At 38.8% G+C, this 23242-nt stretch overlaps 1 protein-coding gene across 3 annotated transcripts in view; it reads right to left on the bottom strand.

The window, feature by feature from the left end:
• Positions 1–23242, bottom strand: part of ralgps2 (Ral GEF with PH domain and SH3 binding motif 2) — a 225813-nt gene that overhangs the window by 55697 nt on the left and 146874 nt on the right. For all 3 annotated transcript variants that reach the window (XM_056262750.1, XM_056262749.1, XM_056262751.1), the window contains exon 6: positions 3271–3354. In XM_056262750.1, coding sequence (XP_056118725.1) covers positions 3271–3354 — 84 coding nt within the window. The remainder of the gene's footprint in view (positions 1–3270; positions 3355–23242) is intronic.

Here is a 23242-nt window from a genome sequence, read left to right as displayed (position 1 = left end):
ATCCCATTTCCATTTCTCCTGTTGATTTTCCAGTTCCCCCCTTCTCCGTTCTTTCCCACATGTCTGATACTGGGACACACACACAATGAAGTCATTGTTTCACCATCTCCCCTGCTGTGTGTTCCCGCGTTTGTTGTTGCGAGATTGGATCGCAGCATCTCTGGATAAAGCCGGAATGCCTCAAACCAGTGGAAAAAAGGATTTAAATCTAATGAATAATGAAAAGGCAGCACAGCACTGCAAACCTTTATCCTCAAACACACAAGCACAGCGCACAAACTCCATCCCATTCACACCAGCAGTTGTATTACACACACCTGAACCTGCATTAAACACAAGGAGGAAATCTTTTTTTTTTTTTTTTTTTTTTTTTTTGAGCCTCTATATGTAAAACTTGTTCCCACATACTTCATTAAAGAATATTCCATCTGCACACTCCTCTCATTTATATAAATATATTTTTTTTTTTAAAAAGCCAACAGACCGTAGGCAGATTTCCCTGGCAAAATATAACCATATGTGCCTAATTTTGAACATCTGTTAGTGGGTAATCTGTAAGGTCTGTCTGTGTTTTTATACCTGAGTTTGCTTCTTTTATTTCCTACATTGAGTAGATGTATAAATGCACTCCATATTTGTGCAGGACAGACCAATTTGTTGGCTAAAACTGTTTGTGTGCGAGTCTTTGAAGAGGGGTGTATGGGGTCTAGCCGGAGAGAAAAAACTGAAAATTATGTATATTTATGGAGAGAGCAATTTCCAGTGTTTATAGCGATACAAACATTAACATTTCATTGTACACAATCACAGTGAACTACACAGTACAACTGAACCAAAGATATAACTGATTAAACTGCTGAACCCCCCACCTAGAATTAGGTTAATAAATCTAGAATTATCGCATTTTTTTAATTAATTATCGAGAGAGAGAGAGATGAGAGATTCGCACCTGTGTCTTTTCAGCATCTCTCTCTCTCTATTAACAATGAAGCTGAGAGTTTAATTACTTCAAAATAGTGACGTAACCCCTTCGTTGCTAAGAAAAATAATGTAGCGATTCAGTTATTTTATTACTGAAAGTCGTGGGGAAGAGTTGATAAGTTTCTGTGCTAAATAACTACTAAATGATGACTAAGCCATAACTTACATTATGAAAAAAGTATGCATTATCAACTAACAATTACATGACAAATCTACAGATGATCAGCTTACTAGTGAAATATAACAAAACAACTGGTGTAACAAAAACCACACAGCCCTCAAGCACTGACACACATATATAATATAATCTCACTTATAAACAAACAAAGTTTGCTGTTAGGTGACATTAGATTCCAGCTAACGTTGCAGGTCTGTTCTCGCCTATGCAAGCATCATCCTTCAGAAAGTACATTTGTGTTGGCAGGCGAGTGCGTGTGGGTTCCTGAACAGCCGTTTTAGCCATTTTGAGGATGTACATTGAGAAAAGTTTCCACCGAACACAAATTCCTCGATGATATTCTCATATTTACTACAGAGTGCTGGCCATATTATCAGGGAAGAGAGTGTGTTTAAGTCTTAAGGTGAAGATTTTGAGGTGTAAGAAACAACTTCTGCTTTGCTTATAAACTTTCTTCAATGATAATTCCCTTCTGGTTACACACTGTCAGCTTCTGCCAATAATGAAGCAATGATTGCACACAGAAACTTCAACACACTCAGAAGGGGCCACATATTTCTTCAAAGGCCAACTGGATCAAGTCAGTTTTCCCCCAACCCGGTGTGTTTCCAACATCCTTACTCAGACCTCAGTGCAGCGATAACCTCTTCAAACATCCCATTACCTGCTCACATTAGAGCCAAAATGTCAGTGCATGTCCAGTTTCCCCTGAAAGTCACTGTGACATATAATCACATTTATGCAGAGTGTGTTGTGTTAGCATAGAGTCCAAATTTTGTTAACAAGAACCTTGACAGCGACGTAATTTTCCATCCTAGCCAATCCAAGGCAATAAAGTCAAGTGATTTAGGCCAGAAACATACTCATTGGCAAACACAGGCGCTAATGCTCAGCCAGCACATTACAAGCATGCCAGCTTGGGAAGTTGAGCCACTACGGAGGCCTGCACCACTCGTGACCTGAACACTAACCCCGACCAACCCTTTTCTGCACTTTGATGCCTAATCCCTTTGAATTAGAACACAAAAATCCCTTGGAAACCTTGTTTTCCCTTTGAAATATTTACACTCATTTTATTTGAAACTAACCAACTCTTGAATGCATCTGGCCACAGAAGAAATAAACATGTTTCTTGTCGTAGTAAAACCTGCAGACCAAAGAGCTATCCGAGTATCATTTTGGTTGGAAAAAGTAGAGAAGTAACATTAGATACAGTAAGAAAAAAAACAATAATAAAAAGTGTATACTTTTATTAAGCAAGGACGCAATACATTGATCAAAAGTGACAGTAATAAGTTTTGCATTGTTACAAAAAAACTTTCTTTTTTTTTCAACATAGATAAGAAATGTGCATGAATGATTTCTGAAGGATCATGTGACACTGAAGACTGGAGTATTGATGCTGAAAATTCAGCTTTGACATCACTGGAATAAATTACATTTTAATATATATTCAAATAGAAAGCAGCTTAAACTATAATAATGCTTGGTAACACTTTACAATAAGGTTTGTAAGTTAACTACATTAGTTAGCATGAACTAATAATGAACTGCACTTATACAGCATTTATTAATCTTTGTTAATTTCAACATTTACTAATACTTTATTAAAATCTTGTTAATATTAGGTAATGCACTGTGAACTAACATGAACAAACAATGAACAGCTGTATTGTTATTAACTAACATTAACATAGATTAAAAATACAGTAATAAATGTATTGCTCATGGTTAGCTCATGTTAGTTTATACGTTAACTAATGAACCCTATTGTAAAGTGTTACCTAATATTTCACAATATTACGATTTTTTGCCTTATTTTCCCTAGTCTTCAAGTTTCTTCAAATCTTTTTTACCGTTTATTCATTGTCAGAAAAAATAAAATGTTATTTAACTGTCGACACATATGACTACAATGCACACTCCATTGACCCTTGCCAAAGTGCCAAAGTGCCAAAGGCCCGACACTACACACATTCGCTCAAACAGACGCTTAATTGCAGGTCCAATTTTGTGGATCAACCTCCTTAGCTGGAAGTCTACAGTTAATCCCTATGATTGTAAGTATCAAAGTAAGGGGACAAAATAAAAATAAAGTGTCTGTGGTTTACCTGGTTAAAGCGTCGTGTGAAGGCCACAGCGTTCGGCGCTGAACTGTGCTTCTCCTTCTTGTTCCAGCCACAACTAGAGAGCTCCTGAAAGAAGAAAAAAGTCACGTAAAACAATTGTTTTCCAGCTGGTTTGTGATTTGAGAAACTGGACGGAAACAATCGAGTCAACCAAGCACAACAGGAGAAAGCGAGTGGTCCACAGTGCCAAAAACAAATCAACTCCGGACACCTGAGATGGGGTGAGCATCGCTCATGACCAGTGACCCTAGAAAGCAGCAGTAATGGGGCTTCAACAACACAAGTTCGAATCTTTCCCCATCTATCACGCTTTATTCACTTAATTTTGCATCTAAACATACAAGTTATCTCAGACTTGGATGGCAATCGTCCGAAAATTGTGTTGATCCTCTGCCTCACTCACATGGTGCGAGTGATTGACTGAATGAGAATGGAAAAGCTTTTAAAATAATATTTAACAATGTGTATTGGGCAGCAACATCACTGGATAAACATCAATCTGACACGCTAAATCTCTAAGACACAAACATGAAAACTCAACTCTGACTGTTCTGTCATCTAAGAAAGGATCTGTTAGCTTCAAGATTAAAGCCGCCGTTACAGTCCAATATACGACATAATAGCCACGCTTGGAAATTCATATTTGGAAACTCCCGTCCATAATTATGCAACCATGCGTTATGCAATTACGCCAAGCGTTCAGACATTTTCCAGTAGAGAATCCGTTTCAAATAAGCTCTTAGCGCCATTAAAACACAAAAACAAACTTTGAAATGCATTCAACCACACAGAGAGATTTAATTCCTGTCAGTAAATGGGAGAAGAGCTGCCTGATTTCGTAATGGGACTTCAGGAAGAGTGAACGTAACCATCAAACATATTCATCACGATTGTACGTCAGGAATGTACCCAACTAAAACTCAGCACCAATACAACCGCAATCTCTCATGAGGTCGCACTAGCAAACAGTGACCTAATGAGTCTGCAACCTGTGGAGGTAGCAGCTTAGCAACATACACAAACACAGATGTGAGCATATGGGCCAACACACACACAGCTAAATAAGTGTGCTTTCTGCATTGTGTCTCTCCAGCACCAACAACCATCAAGAAATGCCAATGAAATCACCTCTGCTGAATCAATTTCTCCATGTGTTACAAATCTGCCGAAATAGAGCTTGAGCCCCCAACTTCAGAATCGGTGATGAGGAAAATCACCTGCTGAGATTTAATGAAATCAATTGCTACCCAACTCAGAGAACAAAACAAGGTTAATGACTGATTTATGTTCTTCTTCTGTGATGTAATGCATTTCTGAGACCAAGGTAGACCTGAACTGAACAGTGCCTTTATTAAATTTAGCTGAACGTAATTGGTCCAGCTGGCCAGTTGTCAAGGTTACTGTTGAGTTCTTCAAAACAGTGACAGGCTCCAGATGGTGGTAGTGTAGCCTAATGGTAATATTTGGACTTGTAAGCAAAAAAGTTGAAGGCTACAACTCCAAAAGAGGGATCTTCCCCACAAACAACACTGTTTTATTGCATTGCTTAATCCATATTGTATGCTAAAATTGCAAGAGCCTTCTCAAAATCTTACGGACAACATGCAAGGAAGATCCAGTTGCTGGATTTGCCAAAGTTTGCAAAGATAATGGCATCAAATCTTAGAATTGTATACATTTAATACGGATCTTCGGAATGTTCTTCTTTGTTCTCAGGGGCCAGTTGCATAAACATAGTCATTATGTTAAGACTGGGTCTTAAGAACTAGTATGGTAAATCGACTGCATTTATATAGCGCTTTCACAGACCCAATGGCCGCCAAAGCGCTTTACATTTGCCTCACATTCACCCATTCACTCACTCATTCATACACCGACGGGCGACGGCAGCCATGCAAGGTCGGGAGCAGCTGGGGTTAGGTGTCATGCTCATGGACACCTCGACACTTGGTCAGGTGGAACCGGGGATTGAACCACCAACCTTCTGGTTTGTAGACAACCTACATGAACCACTGAGCCACTGCCACCCCAACCAACTAGCAGTTAGTTAGGGGTAATCAGTCTTACTTTTTAGTGATAGAGCCAATTCAGTGGATGGGGATTATTGGGAGGCCATAATTGATAAAGGCCAAAGGAGAATTTGGCAAGGATACCAGAGTTTCACCCATCCTCTTTACCAGAAGTGCCAAGGGATTTTTAATGGATTACAGAGAGTTGGGACCTCAGTTTAACATCTCATCTGAAGGACGTTGCTCGTTTCACTATAGCTGGGTTTCAGTCACGTGATTATGATGACGCGCGAAATTCAGATGGAGGGCAGGGAGTGAAGAGCGCAATGGACGAGATGGAGGAAAGTCCGTACTGTACTACTTTACATGCTATTACAAGAGAAAGATATCAAAAAAATCAAACATATGTTGGCCGCGACCCTTACGTATAAAGAGGAGCGATTTTTCAACTGAATTGAAAGATTTTCCTGCCATCGAGGCGGTAGATATCAGCAACTACCTCGTCTTACAGACATGCTTTGACTTTACAAAGTTCGGAAACGTTACACGTTACACAAACATAGCCACTTAAGTTGTATTAACTCCCCTTTGACGAAGTGATCATCACTGCACACACGGGGATTTTCCCATTCGGCTCCTCCCGACCGCAGACGTAGGTTTGCAAGCCGTTTTTCCGGAGTTTTTCGGTCAATTTCTTGCATTTTCCCCCATTATGAACAACAACTTTTGGTATACGATAAAAACTCCTCGCGGTTTGATCGATTTAAGTAACCATAAACGAGGCAAAACATAGGCATTTTGAGTTTGTTATAGTGCTTTCTAAATACAGCAAATCACTTCCTGCCCTCCATTTGCATTTCGCGCCATGGCAACGCAGTGGCGTGACGTCATATGAAAACAAGCTATACTTGAGCATTAGGACCCACACATACCACAGGGTGAGAATCCCCTGCTGACCTCTCGAACACCTCTTCCAGCAGCAAACTAGTTTTAGGTCTCCCATCCAGGTACCCTGCTTAGCTTCAGTGGGCAACCAGTCTTGGGCTACAGGGTTATATGGCTGTGGCTCGAACGCAAAAATAATTAACCAAGCATTTGAATTAGCAATTGTGCAATTAGAAAATAATTTCCCTGACAATAAACTAGAAAAAAAGTATTATTCTAGTATCTTATTCTGGCAGTGACCAATTGAATAATGTAGCCTACATGGATATGAACACAGAGAAACCCATGCATTACAGCAGCAACAAAGGAAGGAAAAAGACAAGGAGTTTGAGGGGGAAAAGAATCTTCTGTGATTCTCAGTTTCATAGACATCAAGCCTTCACACAAAATCAGGAGGAAGTCGGTTCTGTTCACAGGGAGTGTTGCTGTCGCACAAAAGTCTTTAAAGCAGTGGGAAGTCCATGGAAAGGGGATCATAGCAGTGTTTTATGTTCCCTTTCTTTCACTTTCTTTATGTCTCTTGAAAAGGCTTTTAGTCTCTCTAAAATGAAACATAATTTTAAGATGAAGCAGCATTGACATATGACATATGTAAGTGCATTTGCACAGACGCCCACTAAAACACACCAGAACAGCCCATCATGCCTTCAAAAGACCAAATCATTTGGCAACTTTCTAGCAGTTAAAATGATTTAAATGCATTTTCATGCATTTTTTCCAGACTGAAAGAACAAAACAAGGCCGTTCTAAAACCAGTCAAGGGAGGGATTCCTGGAAACTGATCAGCCAGCTGAGAATCATGGATAAGATAATGGGAGATGAGCAGTAATGGTGCCAGAGTTTGGCAGGGGTACTTTAGTATAGGCTACGTCAAACGCTGACCTCGGGAAGGATTCGGTATATGACACTAATTCACTGTACATCAGCACCTTGTCTGAAAACCTGGAGCTCACCCATCTAACCACAGCTCAACATCATGATCCACACAGGAGAGCTGGAAATCAAAGAAGGAATTTCAGTTGACAAGGATGTGGACGTCTCCAGCCAGTGCTATATCCAACCATTTCTCAAATGAATCTACAGTTATTGTCAAGGTAATAATAATAATATTAATAGTTTTATTAATTGTTATTATTACCTGACAACAACTGTAGAATAAGTTGATAAAAGGTTGGTTATTATTATTATTACTATTATTTTTATTTAAAACCAGACCATTATCAGTTGTAACTGAGTTATGGTCTGGCAAAGCGTCATAGACAAATCATTTCCAGAGGGGCGTCACCAACGGACGTCGCGGATAGACCTAAACCCAATCAGAGCGATGAAGGAGATGACGTATGCAGAGCGGCGGAGAAACATCTAGTGTTGTTCTTTGCTCGGTTTTTAACAAAAAGGAAACGTTCAAATCGCTTAAAACAGACGCGATAGCTGATTCGAACGAGTGATGTTCGACGGCGGCATCCATCTTTGTAATGTAGGCTAAAATCTGCTTCAAAATCCCAGCGCTGTCGTCATCGTGTAAAGCCCGCCCCAACGTTTCTGATTGGTGCCTCGATTTCGACGGATTGGAAATGGGCTTGAATGAGCTCTTTGCCATACTAACTTTCAGAGCAAATCTAAATTTGCCGGAAGTTGTCATGGTTTTCCCAGGCTAATTATACCCATTACCTGAGAAATTATGACTTACGGGTTTGGAACAACATGAGGGTGAGTAATAATGGCAATTTTCATTTTTGGGTGAACTAACCCTTAAACAATTGTAGAACAATTTGAGAAATGGTTGGAAATTAATATTAGTATTTGTATCAATAATAACAATATTAATAAGAATAGTAAAAAGAATGCAAAAGAGAATGTTTCATTACAGTCCATTGTGGAACATCAAATTGGACATTTGGTGGGATTTTAAGATTTTTTTTCGGGGGTATCGGAATGGTTCACTAGAATTTGTGAGTGCTACAAACAAACCCAAACTCCACAAACAAACAAACTGACAAACAGATTGTGGTTTGCTTATATTGTGCATTAAAAAAATGACAGAATTTACATTTTTGAGTAGACTTTTTTTAAACAAAGTTCCTAAGTTCCCAAGTTAACCAACACCACAAGTCGGATTAACTAATAAGAACATAATTAGCAATTTCTGCTCGCGGGTCTGAAACAGATGTTCACCTGAAGATTATAAATCTAAAACCGAACACTTTCACAAGAAACCAGTGATTCTTTCTCTCTCTCTCTGCTGCAAGAGGTTTTGTCTTGTAAAAACGGCACAAGAGGGAAAGTGAACATGCCACATGTACTGTCCATTAATCTGAACTGCTCTATAGAGCCTGCATCAGACGGCATCCTGCCAAGAAAATGCTACTAAACGAACTGCACAAACAGGGGGAAGATGGGGGACTTCACTGGGGAAAAGATCTCCAACCACTGTTGCAAAATAGAGACACACAATAGAGGGGAATTGACTACATGTTTCCACCGCTTTAGCACACTGTCAGTTTTGGGGTCACTACAAGTAACATGAGTAACTTAATCAGATTACTTTTTTCAAGTAACTAGTAAAGTAATGGATTACTTTTAAATTTACAACAAAATGTCTGAGTTACTTAAAATAAGTAACGCTAGTTCTCTTAAAATACCTTTGCAGTGATATACTGTTATCGAACAGTCGACAGAGGAGGTGATTAAAATTACACTGTTATGACAGCTTGATTATAGAGACTATAGATAGACTATATAGATCTGGCTATGTGAGAGACTATAGTTTGAATGAATCCCTTTTCTTTGCATGACACACTGACATTACAGTACAGAAGAGCTCTTTCGGCGTTATCATTCATTTCATGTGTCATTGAACGAAAGAGAGACTGTAGGGAGCGAAAAGTCAGTCTATATGCTTTTATAGAAAAAAAGGTCTTGTTTTTTTAAGTTTCGTTAAAAGCTGTTCACACACTGGCAATAAAAAAAGCAATTAATACATTAAAATTCGTACATATAGCCCATTTAAATGCTCTGATATAGCGTATTTAAATTAAGGAACTGGCATTCTTGTCAGGATAAACATGGCAAGCAAATTGAATAATTAAGTTAAAGGTGCTCTATGTAACTTTTAGCGGCCTCTAGTGGTGATGTTTCAGATTGCAACCAAATTTTACAAGAGCGCTCGTGCTCGAACTCATAGACAATACCGTCTATTACGCAAATATCTTGGCGAATACTAGACGGATTCGGCGAGCACCGAGCTCGTTGGGACCATCTAGTCGAGCTGAAAAGAACCATATAAGTTCCATAGTTTTTGGTGGTGTTTTCGCGGAGATATTAGCAGAAAACCATCGGGCGCGCTGCAAAATTGCGGACGCCGGTGACGTCACGATCTCAGAAGAAAATCGCACGTATCTCTGGAACGCAAAGACCCAGAGAGCTCAAATTCGGGGTAGGAGGTCCCAGGGGAACCCTTGCCCGAACGCTAGAGTGGCGGGCCTCGGGGATGCCCTCTACCAGATCGCCGTTCGCTGGGACCCCCGATTTCGAACGGCTATAACTCGGGGAGCCGGGCGAGTTGGACCTCGGAGGTGGGCTCGTTCGAAAGGCCCCGTCCAGCACTAAGAACGATTAGAGTCTTGGGAATATTGATCAAAGATTGACTGAGATATAAGCCGAAAAACGCGCGCCTTTAACCGGACGTAACTCCCTGACCGTCTACAATAGACTGTTTATAAGGAGAGAGGCTCGGGAGCGCGCATGCACGTCACATCCGTTGGATTTCGCGGTAAATCCGACCCGGAGACTTCACATAGAAATAGGAATACTGGCCTTCAGAGGTAATAGCAAAACTCGACAAGTGGATCATTTTAATGTGTGATTACAACCCCTTCACACACAGGCAATAAAAAAAGGATTCATTTTAGTAGAAAAGTTACATAGAGCACCTTTAAAAGTCTTAAAACAAAGTTACATGAAAAAGTGTATCATATCACAGGCAAATATCCCATTTCTTGTAATGTGAAAACCTGCTGGGCCCTCGTCCATGTTTTTTTGCATTTCCTGTATAGCAGAACATGAAGACAGAGTGCTGGTATTAAGATAATCTCTCATGTTATGTATCATATCCATGTGTCGGGATGACTGCCATGTGATCTGGCTCACGTGTGTCTGCAGTGGTCGTTCGGAGACCCTACCAGCATTCTTCACAATAGTACGTATGCAACATTTTGCTCCGTCTCAGCCAGAAACGGCCAGACTGAACGATAATGTGCGTCATAGCCATGAAGGCCAAAGAAACCCACTGGTTGCTTACAGATGCATTACAGAGCAACTAAGGGGGACAATTTTACAATTGAACATGCGTGTGCAATATTCATCTGGCTCTGTGTGGGCAAATTGATTAAAGATGCTGATCTATTATCCTTCAAACCCATTGAGAGCGTTTCCTGAGGCAATCCTGCGAAAGAAAACCGCAGGTTATCAAAGGCTAAACTAAAATCAGCATCTTTATAAAAGTTAAAGGGATAGTTCATCTAAAAACGAAAATTCTGTCATCATTTACTCGACCTCATGTAGTTCCAAACAAACACACATGACTTTTGTTTTTCAGTAGGAACACAAAAAGGTAAAGTAATGCACCATGTCCAAGTTGCCCTTTCCATACAATTAAGGTAATATAAAAATGACGAAAGACACTATTAAAGGCAGGGTAAGCGATTGGTTCCAGAAACATTTTTTGTTGTGCTGGTAGAAAGTCTCTTTACATCCTGATAGCAATCACTAAGTTAAGTGGTTTAAATGTATTTATATGTACATATACACAGTACACATCATCTGTGGAAGCCATAGGAGCATAAAATGTCCGTCCAATCATTGCAATCGGTCCAATCATTGCATACGATGTCCTATCTGCCTGTCAATGTATGTATTTTCATACCTCCGCGCACCTGCTCACGCAGACATCACACGTCATACGCGCGTTTAATGCTATGCGGAACGAGACAGACGCCAGTCACTGAGCGCCGCAAACAAAACAGCAGCCGCCTTTAACAGTTCCTCCTGAACCAAAACAACCAGCTTATGCTCTTCACGCCATAACTACTGTCATTTGGAAGAGATGTAAACCAGTGATGTTACACTCGGAGCGGTTCGTGTATCGAGTTTGTGTGTTTCAATGGCAACACTATCAACGCCGAAATGAATCTGCAGCAGTCAGGTGGTACAGGTCAGAGCTCTTTAAGTTGTTTATGTTCATTATTATTGTAATGTTATGTGCTTTGAGACATGGTGTTTTTACGCCGTCTCTCGTCTTGTGACGCTTTGCAAAATCTACTGTACGCGTGGCTTTGAAGATGGTCTGAACAAGGAAGGGTGGGATCGCTTGCTTTCAAAGCTAACTTGCTAATGCTAGCTGCTGCTCTGAAAATCGCCCACCCTACCTTTAAAGGGCATATTGCAGGTTAGAGGACCCAACGAGTAAATGTATAGAAAAACAATGTAGTAATTAGATTTTCTTTAAAATATACTTATAAATACGTTACATTGGCTTCTGGAGTCGTTTTTGTGAGAGAATTTTACTTCCGCATCTGAAAATGGGCGTGACGGGCGTGACGTAACGGGCGGGAGAGCGGTCGATTCAAACCATTCAAACAACAGGAAAACAATGGATCGCAATGACATTTCGGACTTACTCGTCTGACAGACCACGTACGACAGCCTTACAATTATGAGCCTGCTATGCTGCCGAGAGAGCAGGGACAGGCCAGGATTAAATCTTAGACAGAACAACGGTCAGAGGAGACACACATTATTGCAAAAGTATTATTATAAAAAAACTTGTGTGGAGTGAGTGTGCGCAGCCGCAGTTTATTGCATCACTTAATCGCGCGTATTTTTGATTAGCCTAGCTGTCAGATACTGAGTAAACATTAAAAGAACAGGCCTATTCAATCTTCCCTGGATGTTTTTTTAAGAAGAAATGAAATAATAGCAATCAGGAGAATGGAAGCAGCAATAAAAAAATGAGGACTGTAGTGCTGTCGGCAAAACATTATACCACTGCAATAAAAACTGCACTGCAACAAAAAGGTAAGGCATATGTGTTTTTATATTTAATGCTGTTCACTGTGAGTTTTAATTAATAGTGTAGAGTTAACAGTGCATCGTTCATTCTGTTTGGTAAAATGTGAGGTGTATATCGATTATTACCATCGTATCAGTTAATAGCAAAGCTATTATTGGTCATCTAGGAGTATTGGATTTTACCAATATCAGAATAAACTATATAAGCTTTGATCAGGCGCGTATGTCATGCTCATTAGGCTAATATCCGTCCAGACTAACGTTACGTAATATAACTTAGCTCATCGAGAGACAGATAGATATTTTTATTCCTGATATACACGTTTTTGTTCCTCAGATCTGGTGTACGCTACACACGATCGCGTTTTTGGAAGCCGATGCGGAAGAGAAATCCTGTCTCTACAGCTGCACACACCGCACACAGGCACGATAGACAGCACCGTCCCTTTTCTTGTTAGGAAACCTGACTCGATGTCCTGACAGGCCGGAGTTTTTGCAACCTCCACAAACACAATAATTTACAATGATGACGATGATAAATTAAAATATAAAAACTACCGAAAACACTGATTCACGACCGCTCTTACTGACTTTTTTTTAAGTTCGATGCCACAAGAACAAGAGGTTTTACATATTCACAATATCACATTAACATTAGCTGCCAGGAAATAAAAAATACAAAACAAAGTTTTACATAAAATCCTGTGCTTTCAAAGCATTACATGTTTTCATTGCTTTTTTGTTTTTAGTTTGTTTGTTCCAAAAGATGTACATATAATGTGAAGTCATTTATAAAACGTGAAAAAAGCCCAATTCTTTTTATGTACATGGTATTTTCCTAATAAAACAAATAACTGTATAATATGTTGTTCTTTACATTCCAAATTGTCATTCTGAGTATAAAAAAGCAAATTTACCCGCTCTACTGAATACAAACCTATCTGCGGTGCTGAGGCTCCCTCCCTCCGGTGACGTAAAATGACGCGATGCTGAAAAAAAAAACGGTTTTTACGAGCAGTCAAAGAAACGCTCACTTTATCTACTAAATGTGTGCCCTTATGTCGTTTTAAAACATTTTAAATCCTGCATTACCTTTTCATATGGTATTTTCATACAAGGTTAGATATTAATTTAGATTTTTTTTTTTACCTGCAATATGCTCTTTAAAGTATTTGCTTATATATTTTGGTATATTTTTAAGTTAATCTTGACACACTACATCACTCTTCACACACTACGCTCCTCCCACCTGCACACTGCTATTTACCTTTTCCCGGCTACAACCGAGTTCCCACAGGACTTCAGCGCGAGACTAGCTAGCCATCTAAAACACTATTTAGGTGAATTTAAAAAATGGCTAAGTTGCTAAACGCATCTTGTTGTCATGTAAGGGCCCTGTTCATGTTGGACAGACATTTTAATTGCATTTTGTGTCTGTTAAGAGGCACAAATACACTCTTTATGAATATGCCCCCATAACTGCCGTTTTGGCTGAGTGGGAGCTCTGGGCATTAGCTTTAGCAGCTCTGTGTTGCGAGCACCAATCCGGTTCGTTTTTTTTTTTCTATAGACAGTACTCACAAAGGTAAAACGACCAAGATTAACTTAAAAATTGCCCGGTTTTTATGATGCACAGATTTTTTTTTTTTTAAACTGGTTTCTCATTTTGCACACAGAAGGTGAGGCGGCCAAGTGTCCTTCAGATTGAACGATGCTATTGAATAAATAATCACTTGCTTCTTTATTGCTTCCTCTCTCTTTTTCACACATTTCAATTCACTTCAGCAGATCACAAATCATCAAAATCTCTCCTGCTCCAGAGCCTCAAAGACAATTAACCGCCCCTGAAAAGACACACTCCAGTCACAAAAACACACACAGACAACAGAAAACTCAATGAACTACAGTCGACCCATGCAAAAAAAACCTAAAAAAGCAGGCTTCTGTTGTGATGTGTTTAACAACCTCTGCAGATGTTGCTAAAGAGTTTTTGATTTCAGTAGAGTTGATAAAAACCTCCATCAATTAAAGCAAACCAATAAAAGCATAGAAAAACAGGGCAGGACTTCCAGCTCAATGATATCATTGCCTTATTCCACTCAAATCAAACAAACCTTTCCATTCCACCCAGGGCATTGTGGGTCAGTGCGTGCTTATGAGCGCCTGTAAAAGAAGGGTAATGGGCTGGTACAAAGAACAGATCCGTATGCATGTAGGGTGGAAAAAGTTACGCAATTTCACACATCCCTCTACAAGACATTTTCATGAAGTTTTAGTGTTTTAATGCATGTACTAAAGCCTCTGGTCTGCATTACAGCTGCCCTACTGCACATGGACGTGTCTGCTGTACACTTCATCTGAACCTTTTTACAGTGAACATTCTTGGAGAGGAACACTTGACTATACAGCCATAAAGTCTGGTATACCTTGCAGTATTTTTTGCCAAGAACCAACCATTTAGACAGGAAGGGGCCATCTGACCAGTCTGACAAGTAAAGATACCAACCACAGTCATTAGGTTTATTTAACAACAGAAATTGAATAATCAAATGTAAAAACAAAACACTGCTTAGTCAAGAGCAGTGAGTGATTTTCTCTTTGTTTTGTGTTGCTTGATTAACATTTAACACACATTCAGAAGCAGGTTTATTGGGCTGCTGTCACTTTAAGAGCTGTACAGATCCAAAATATTGTTACACGCATACTTTCTTTCTCAACGGTTTACTCCAACACAACTTACTGTGTTTACGTAAATACTCACCAATAAGTACATTTTGACATAATTCTGTCATATAAGCTGTGGAAGAGAACTGAAATCGGGATCATGCGGTCCGAGAGGTGGCTTCCTGTGCGCGCGAGTACTTTGCTTATTTTATTTTTTATAACATTATGCATATCACAAGTGTGTCCAGTATATTCTTTGCAGCCGGCTTCGACCTAAAACTTAGGCTTTTCATAATCTTTTGAAGTATTAAATCATGCAGTTTAGGGGTGTAACGATATTCGAACCGAACCGAAAAACCGCGATACAGAACACACGATTCGAATCGCGATACTCTCATTGCGTACCGAACACGCCCCTCCCCGCCCCCTGCTACCCCGGCCCCGCCCAGCCCGGCTCAATGGACCTCATGTCTTGTGTACAGTACACAACGAATTCAGTTTTGTAGCTAACCACCATTAACACCAAATAACAAGCTCCGTGTTTTGTTACTTTCGATAATAAGCAAGGTGTAATCTTTCAAATTTGTCTATTTGATACGAAATTCAAACAATAAATGGCGTTTTGGCGCTCTTTGATGTGGCGTGACAGATCGCTCTATGCCTACTAAGCTCCTCATTTCAAACGGCAACGCGGCGCGCGGGTAAACGCGATCATCTCTTCCTCAGTTACGGAATGGACACCTGAAGGTATGTTGAAAGATGCAGTATACTTACTGAAAGGCATCATAACTCGTGTAATCGCTCAATCAGTGTTTCAGCAGCGGAAAGACGTCAATAAAACAGCATAGCTTGTCACTAGCATTATATTTACCTCAACAGGCAAGTGATTCAGTGTCCACAACTTCCTATAAATGGTTCCTATAAATGAACTATTGCACTAAATAAATGCACCATGTTAGCCTTTTTTACTTTTATTTTTTATTTTACTTAACCTGTTAATGATATCTTGATTATTTAATGTATGTTTTAAATATCTTTCATGAAAATGACAACTGTGTAAAGTATTATATTTCAATAACAAATTAGAGTAAAACACAAGTTAATGCAAAAACTGCCTTATGTTCAGTTTACATGTTTTCATACAATGTGTTGTGTGTTGATTATTATATCTAAAAAATAAATAGCATCTGAATTTAGGTTAAAAGTCTAGGCTACAACCTTTAATGTTATAGTAATGTGCGGCTCCCTATATAGTTTACAGATTTAGCAGATTTTTTTTTAATCCTTGTGAAACGTTTAATTGTAATTGAATTAATTTAAAGACAAAGACAATTTTTTCGTTAAACCACTGTTTAAAAAAGAAAAGGAAAAAAAAGAAGCAATTTTAGCTTTCTAAACCGAACCGAATCGAACCGAACCGAGACGTCAAAACCGTGGGAAAACCGAACCGTCAATTTTGTGTATCGTTACACCCCTAATGAAGTTGTTGTAAGCCATTGAAATATGCATATCGGAATAAGTGCATTTGCGATATTCCAATCATTTTGATATAACGTGCAGCCCTATTTAATTTTTTTTTGGTAACAATTGTAAAAGTCTTTGTCACTTGAATAATTTAAATTTTTAGGTGGATTATCAGGCACTATACATTTTTATTTATTTAACACAAAACAAATTAAATAAGAATCTCAATTAGGATACTGATATTATTTTCATGCATTTTGTCAATAAATGTCTGATATTAAAATTCCTAATATAAATTCAAATTGTGCATCTGTAATTTAAATTCCCTGAGGTCGGCGGAATATCTTTTAATTAGGGCTGTCAAACGATTAATCACGATTAATCGCATCCAAAATAAAAGTTTGTGTTTACATAATGTATGTGTGTATAATTATTTTGTATATAAATGCACACACGTATATATTTAAGAAAAATATGTTATTTATATATAAAATGTTTATATTTATATAAAATATACAGGCTACATTCAGTCTATATAGAGTATATACATGCAAATATTTCTTAAATACACATGCATGTTTGGGTATTTATGTATTAAAAATAATTATACACAGTACACACACATATATTATGTAAACACAAACTTTTATTTTGGATGGGATTAATTGCGATTAATCGTTTGACAGCCCTACTTTTAATTAAACCAAACCATCACCAGAACAACAAATTGTTGTCAAAATAAGAATAAACCAACACTATGATTTGTCCTAGCACAAACACAAAAACTTTACAATGTGTAATATCAGAAACAACAGTGAATAAAACAGCCGTAGCCTGACATGCACACTCATATTACGTCAAACTCTGCCTTTTACTCCCTCTACAACACAAATGCTTGTGCGGCCAGATTCAGAGAACGCGTCAATAATCCTTCAGCAAATCCCTTCCACAGAAAGCTAAAACAGCAAACATCCAGAAGATATACTTCAAAGCGAGACAGAAAGCCAGATCTGATCCAGAACGAACCATTATCTATACACGTAATTTGTCAAAAGATACGCATGTTCGCTAAACCGCCCGCTAAATGAATCCCAGACATTTTGAAAATCTGAGGTTAGTTCTGTATTCTTCCAGAGAACCAGACCCTCAACTTTTCAAAGAGGGGACCTGCAATTTCACCCTCTCCTCTCCAAGCAAGCGTGCACGCATCCAAAACCCTGCTGCCAAGACAAACAAAGCCAAACAGCACTGCATAATCAATCACACCGTCCAATGACTGACATCGCTAGACATAATTACACAAATTACTGTAATTACCATAAATAATGACAAAAAACATTCACGCCAACCACAATAATTTCCCACAAACGCATTAACAAATCACATAACATTAAGTTCTCCTCAGTCGCCTTGATTTTGTCTCTTACAGCCAGAAAAAAAAGCCACAAACTTTACATTAGTATTCAATGTGTGGTAGCCTCATCAAATGCTTTATAAATCACAGTCTGTGTGGCTTAAAGCCCAACCTTACAGACGGAGGATAAAACATGCCTGCGCTAATAAATCGTTCAAAGAGAGAGAGAGAGAGAGAGAGAGAGAGAGAGAGAGAGAGAGAGAGAGAGAGAGAGAGAGAGAGAGAGAGAGAGAGAGAGAGAGAGAGAGAAAAATCGGCACACTGCCACAACAACACGTACATAGCAAGGTATAATTCATATCAGCATGATCCATCACATCTGACCTAATTATTCAACTCATATTTCAGGTCATTCAAACCCTGTATTTCTTTCTTTGGTGGAACATAAAAGATGATATTTTGAAGAATGTTGGTGACCAAACAATTTTGGGGTTCTTATTGAATGGACAAAACAAAAAAGTAAAACAAAACAAAAACAAAAATACAAAAAAATAACACAAAAGTCAAACCAAGCATAACTAAACATAACAAACATAACTAAATAAACTAACTTTCATTTTTCATCTCTTTACCCACTCAGGCAAACATACTTGAAACTATATTTTGTGGCAGATGCAGTTTTATTGAGAGGTGGAGATTGATTTGTATATAATGTGTCTAGTTGCTCACGCTGCAATGAAATGTGTTGTCACAAATATCTAAATAATACAGCTCTTTCAAGACAAAATATATCTTTTTAAAAAATAATTCAAAATACATTTTCACAGCCAGTGTGAAACATGTATGGTCAGTTCAGGCAAAAAGTTAAACATTTGGGCCTTGCATAGATCTTAGAAGGTGGTGTGTTTTTTTTAAAGTATATACTCCAATAGAAGTCACGGATGAAAAGCCCTAAAGCACAGAAACATTTCACTGTGAGTTTACTGCCCTCTGCTGGGAAACTCTGGAACGGTGACGGGGGGGGGAAAAAACAGATCCAAAAATCACAGGCTATTTTGTTATTAGAGGTTGGTTTCATTGAACTTGTCCAAATGTAACACTGTGTAAGGCTCTTGAGTCAGTGGCAGCCCTGTGAGTCAGTCACACATGGCTTTCAGCCATTTCAGTTAGTTTTCCTTTAAGGAAACATTTACACACGCAAACTAATTTGGTTCAGGACCCATAGAAAACGCTGACCAAAATAAACACTCCGCAAGCACCGAATGAGAGACAAAAAGCTTTTGGCATGTAAAGAACAGTTACTCACCAGCTGGCTGCTAACTGTATTAGTAAGGGCAGCATTATATGATTTAAGCAATCTGACCTCACTTATGTTAGAGCAGTCAGCAATTCAAACGAAAGGAATTTACTGAAGAAAACATCTGCTGCAACTCACGCATCTTCTATGTTCCAACAACTTTTCCCTCGGAGGAAAGTTAACCAATTAGAGGTTTATCTATTTTTTGTTTCTCTCTTCAATATGATGACACTAATGGTGATTGCATGAAATGGAAATTGCAACCGGCTTTTCTTCTGTACTGTGATGTATATATCCAAGGGGGGAGATTATTGGAGGAGAAAAATGTGAAAGATTGATTGGAAAATAGAAAGTGAGGCTGTAAAAGTAAATGGAATGGAATGAAATGTGGCGGTGGACGTCATTAGAGAAAAGATGTCGTGGTGGGGTGGGGGAGGGGCTGTAGCACGTTAATGATTTTGAATAAACATTTTGAAGGGAAAAAAAATGATGTAAAAAGACAAATCATTTATAATAAACACTGCAACATTACATAAACAATAAGAATGGCCAATGTTTATTCCAGGGCTGTCTCCTAATAGTCGACTTAATGTTAGTCGACTAGAATAGGCTTAGTCGGCAAAAATGTTATTAATTGGTTAGTCGCAGAAGAAAAAAAAAAACTTGTGGCGAATCACGCAGTCCGTGATGGACAGATTGTTAACGGTTGGTCCTTGTGGTAATTACAGTGTCGGGCAGGAAATACAAACGTTCGCCTATCATCCATCGACCTCAAATATGGCTTATCATTTGAAACATGCAAGTAGTAGCAACTTTACTTGGCCGCTCGCTCTAACGTTAACCTAGATAAACGCGCGCTATTATTAGGAGCATATCCAAGTGTTTGTTCGGAGTGTGGAAGCTAAAGTATTAGCGCATTAACAGCGTTATTGTATTAAAGGGATACTTCAGGATTTAGCATTAAGCTTTGTATTAGTAGAAAACCTGTAGTATTTTCGTACAAAAATCGTCATTTTGCGTCATCTGAGGATTTTTTGGCCAGAGGCTAAAGACTACAGTCAGTAGTAGGGGCTGTCCCGCATGTTTTCAACCCGCCCATAGAGGGTGGGATCTCACTCACAGAATGTACACATAGTGTCAGACATCTTTTTTTTGGAAGCTAAGCTAGCAAGCTCTTGTTCTTCTGTGGAGAAAGCTGAGTAGTAGGGGTTACCATCTTCTTTTTCCCGGACATGTCCGGCCGTCGATGTCCGGGATTCAGCTTTTGCTTTCTGCAGTCGCCATTCATTGTTTACATGCACACCTTTTGTTTCAATCTAACTGAATTCATTCCGATCGGTGCGTCTCACAGGTGTCGCTCATCAGTAATCACGCCACCGGCCTGGCGCTGTTCTCCCGCGGCCCTAGCCTCGTCCTGCTCGCCACAGTAAACATAATGAATGACGACTGTAGAACGCAAAAGCCGAATCCCGGACATTTTGGGCGATCTCGAAATCCCGGGCAGACTCATCACGGAGACTCACTAGTAGCCTAGACTTGTTGTTTAACTACTGCGCTCTGTTACCGGTAGGCGTGGCCTCCTAGGGCAGCGAAGCAAGTGCATTCTGGGAGTTGTTGTCTTTCATCCACATGAGCCAAAAATACATTTTCTGGCTTTTCTCAGTCTAGAAAGCTCCAAATTCAAAAATAATTAAAGCTGCAAGCAGCATTTTAGCGGTGTTCAAGCAGTTAAGGCCTTTCAGGCCGGTAAGCACAAAAGCATCAAAATACATTAAGTTTTATGTAGCAAGCATGATTTACCATGATATACTACATTTCAGTGTGATTTTTCATGATTTACCATGTTCCAGTATGATTTACCATGAATCTAACATGATTTTTCCATAGTTTACCTTGATATACCATGTTATAGGATGATTTACCATGATATAGCACATTCTAGAATAATTTACCAGGATTCTAACATGATTTACCTTTTTTACTATGATTTACCATGTTTCTGGCGTTATTTACCATGATTTACCACGTTGATAGCAATTATGTGAAGCATAAGAACAATTGAAGTGATAAACGCTGACAAAATAAGAATGTGTTATAATAGTAATTGTTATATAAGTGATTTTATAGTGTCTATATACAAAAAAAGACTATTAATAAGAAGAGTGGCCAGCAGAGGGCAGTAGAAGACCACTTATTGGCTCACTTTCATTTTCAACTACTTTGTTTCTCCAGTATTCTCCACTGAAGCAAACCATTTTTTTCATGTTAACTCCATAATGCCTGCTTACACACACACACACACACACATTTTTGGGATATGTTATTGTGAAAATCATATAAAAAAAGATTAAAAATATCTAATGCTGCTGCTTCATCTAGTGGACAACAGTGCTATTACAGCCTACTTATACAATAGGCCATGTTTTCATATAATTTAAAGGTGCTCTAAGCGATGTCACGCGTTTTTTAGGCCAAAAAATTTTTTGTCACATACAGCAAACATCTCCTCACTATCCACTGGCTGCCTGTCCCCTGAACACACTGTAAAGAAACGCGATCTCTGTAGACAGCCCAGGCTCCACAAACAGCAACAAAAGCAAACTGCGGCGACCCGCTTCCTGAAACATAACAAACTGTTCCAGCCAATGACCGACAAGAAGGGTTTGGGGGCGGGGTTTGGGGGGTTAGTGTGCGGATGAGGAGGAGGGAGGGTCTAGCTAGCCTCCGTTTTGTTTGACAATAGTTCGAACGTCAACAAGAAGTGATGTCACCCAGGATCGCTTAGAGAACCTTTAATCTACACACGCTCATTCTGATGTAGATAGAGACATTTGGAACTTCAGGAGCCAATGTGACTCAATTGTCACTTCAATAGACGATTTTTGACTAAATGTTATTGTAAATGTTAAAATAGTGAATTTATAAAGTCTAAATATTAATTATAGTTGAGTAGTGTGACAAAATGACTTTTTTAAAACAGCAGGGGGCAGTAAAATACCACTTATTGGCTGTTAGCCTTTTTTCAAGCAGTTATAGCTGTTCTTGACCTTTTTTTAAGAAGCTATGAGCATTTATTGAAAAGATATTGCCTTTCGGTCAAGGTTACATATTGAATTGACCCTATTATAGTCATACAAATGAAGAAGTTATACATTTTTCTATAATTATTGTTCTAGAGAGTACAGAGCAATAGATGAATTTTGACAAAATGTGATTGTAAATGTTAAAATAATGATTTAATAAAGTCTAAATATCAATTATATATAAAAATATTAGAGAGTAGTATGATGAAATGACAGCAGGGGACAGTAAAATACCACTTATTGGCTGTTATAGCCATCCAAGCTGTTATAGCTGTTATAGCCATCCGATTTACACTCTATTATAGCCATCCAAATGAAGTAATTATACCTTTTCTGATAATTATTGATCTAGAGAGTCCAGATAATTGTACTGCACTGGTTTTAAACATTAAGATATGAAAATTATACGATCATAGATGGAAAAGACCATTTACAGCCAATACAGGCAATTTACCATTGGAAATACATGGTTTTAAAGCTTTTCAACAGTTATAGCGCCACCTATTGTCCGATCTCCATGAAACTTTGCATGCTTCTTCACCATGGTAGGACACATATGCTCATCAATTTTTGTGAAGTTCTGAGTTTTTATTTATGATTTATAGGCTTTTGAGTGTGTTTTGACACACCCCTTTTATAAATGACCCTGTTATAGCGAAGCAAAGGGCAAAGTTCAACTTTTTTTCGATAATTATTGATCTAGAGAGTCCAGAGAATTGTCCTAGACTGGTCTGGTTCCAATCGGGCGAAAAACCAGGGACTAGTTCGCAAAAGTAGGTTTTTAACATATTCGTGAATATTTAATGAACGGTTTGATTGACAGCAATGGTTCTAGAGGCAAAGTTGTTCAACATGAGGAGATCTATCAAATGATATGCATATTGTGGGGATGTGTGCAACACCACGTGATTACAGAGCCGTAAAACTCGTTAGCGCCAACTAGTGGCCGATTTCTTTCAAAACTCTTACAGACCTCTTGGGCCATGAGTCGAACATGCCCATAGAGTTTCGTTCCGATTGGCCTCCGTTAACCTCGTCTCACAGGTGCTCAAACTTCATTGGCCGATGG

This window comes from Rhinichthys klamathensis, unplaced genomic scaffold (assembly GCF_029890125.1).
Source record: "Rhinichthys klamathensis goyatoka isolate OS25496 unplaced genomic scaffold, OSU_Roscu_1.1 h1tg000196l_1, whole genome shotgun sequence".
NCBI classification, from domain to species: domain Eukaryota; kingdom Metazoa; phylum Chordata; class Actinopteri; order Cypriniformes; family Leuciscidae; genus Rhinichthys; species Rhinichthys klamathensis.
This window is presented reverse-complemented; position numbering and strand designations above follow the sequence as displayed.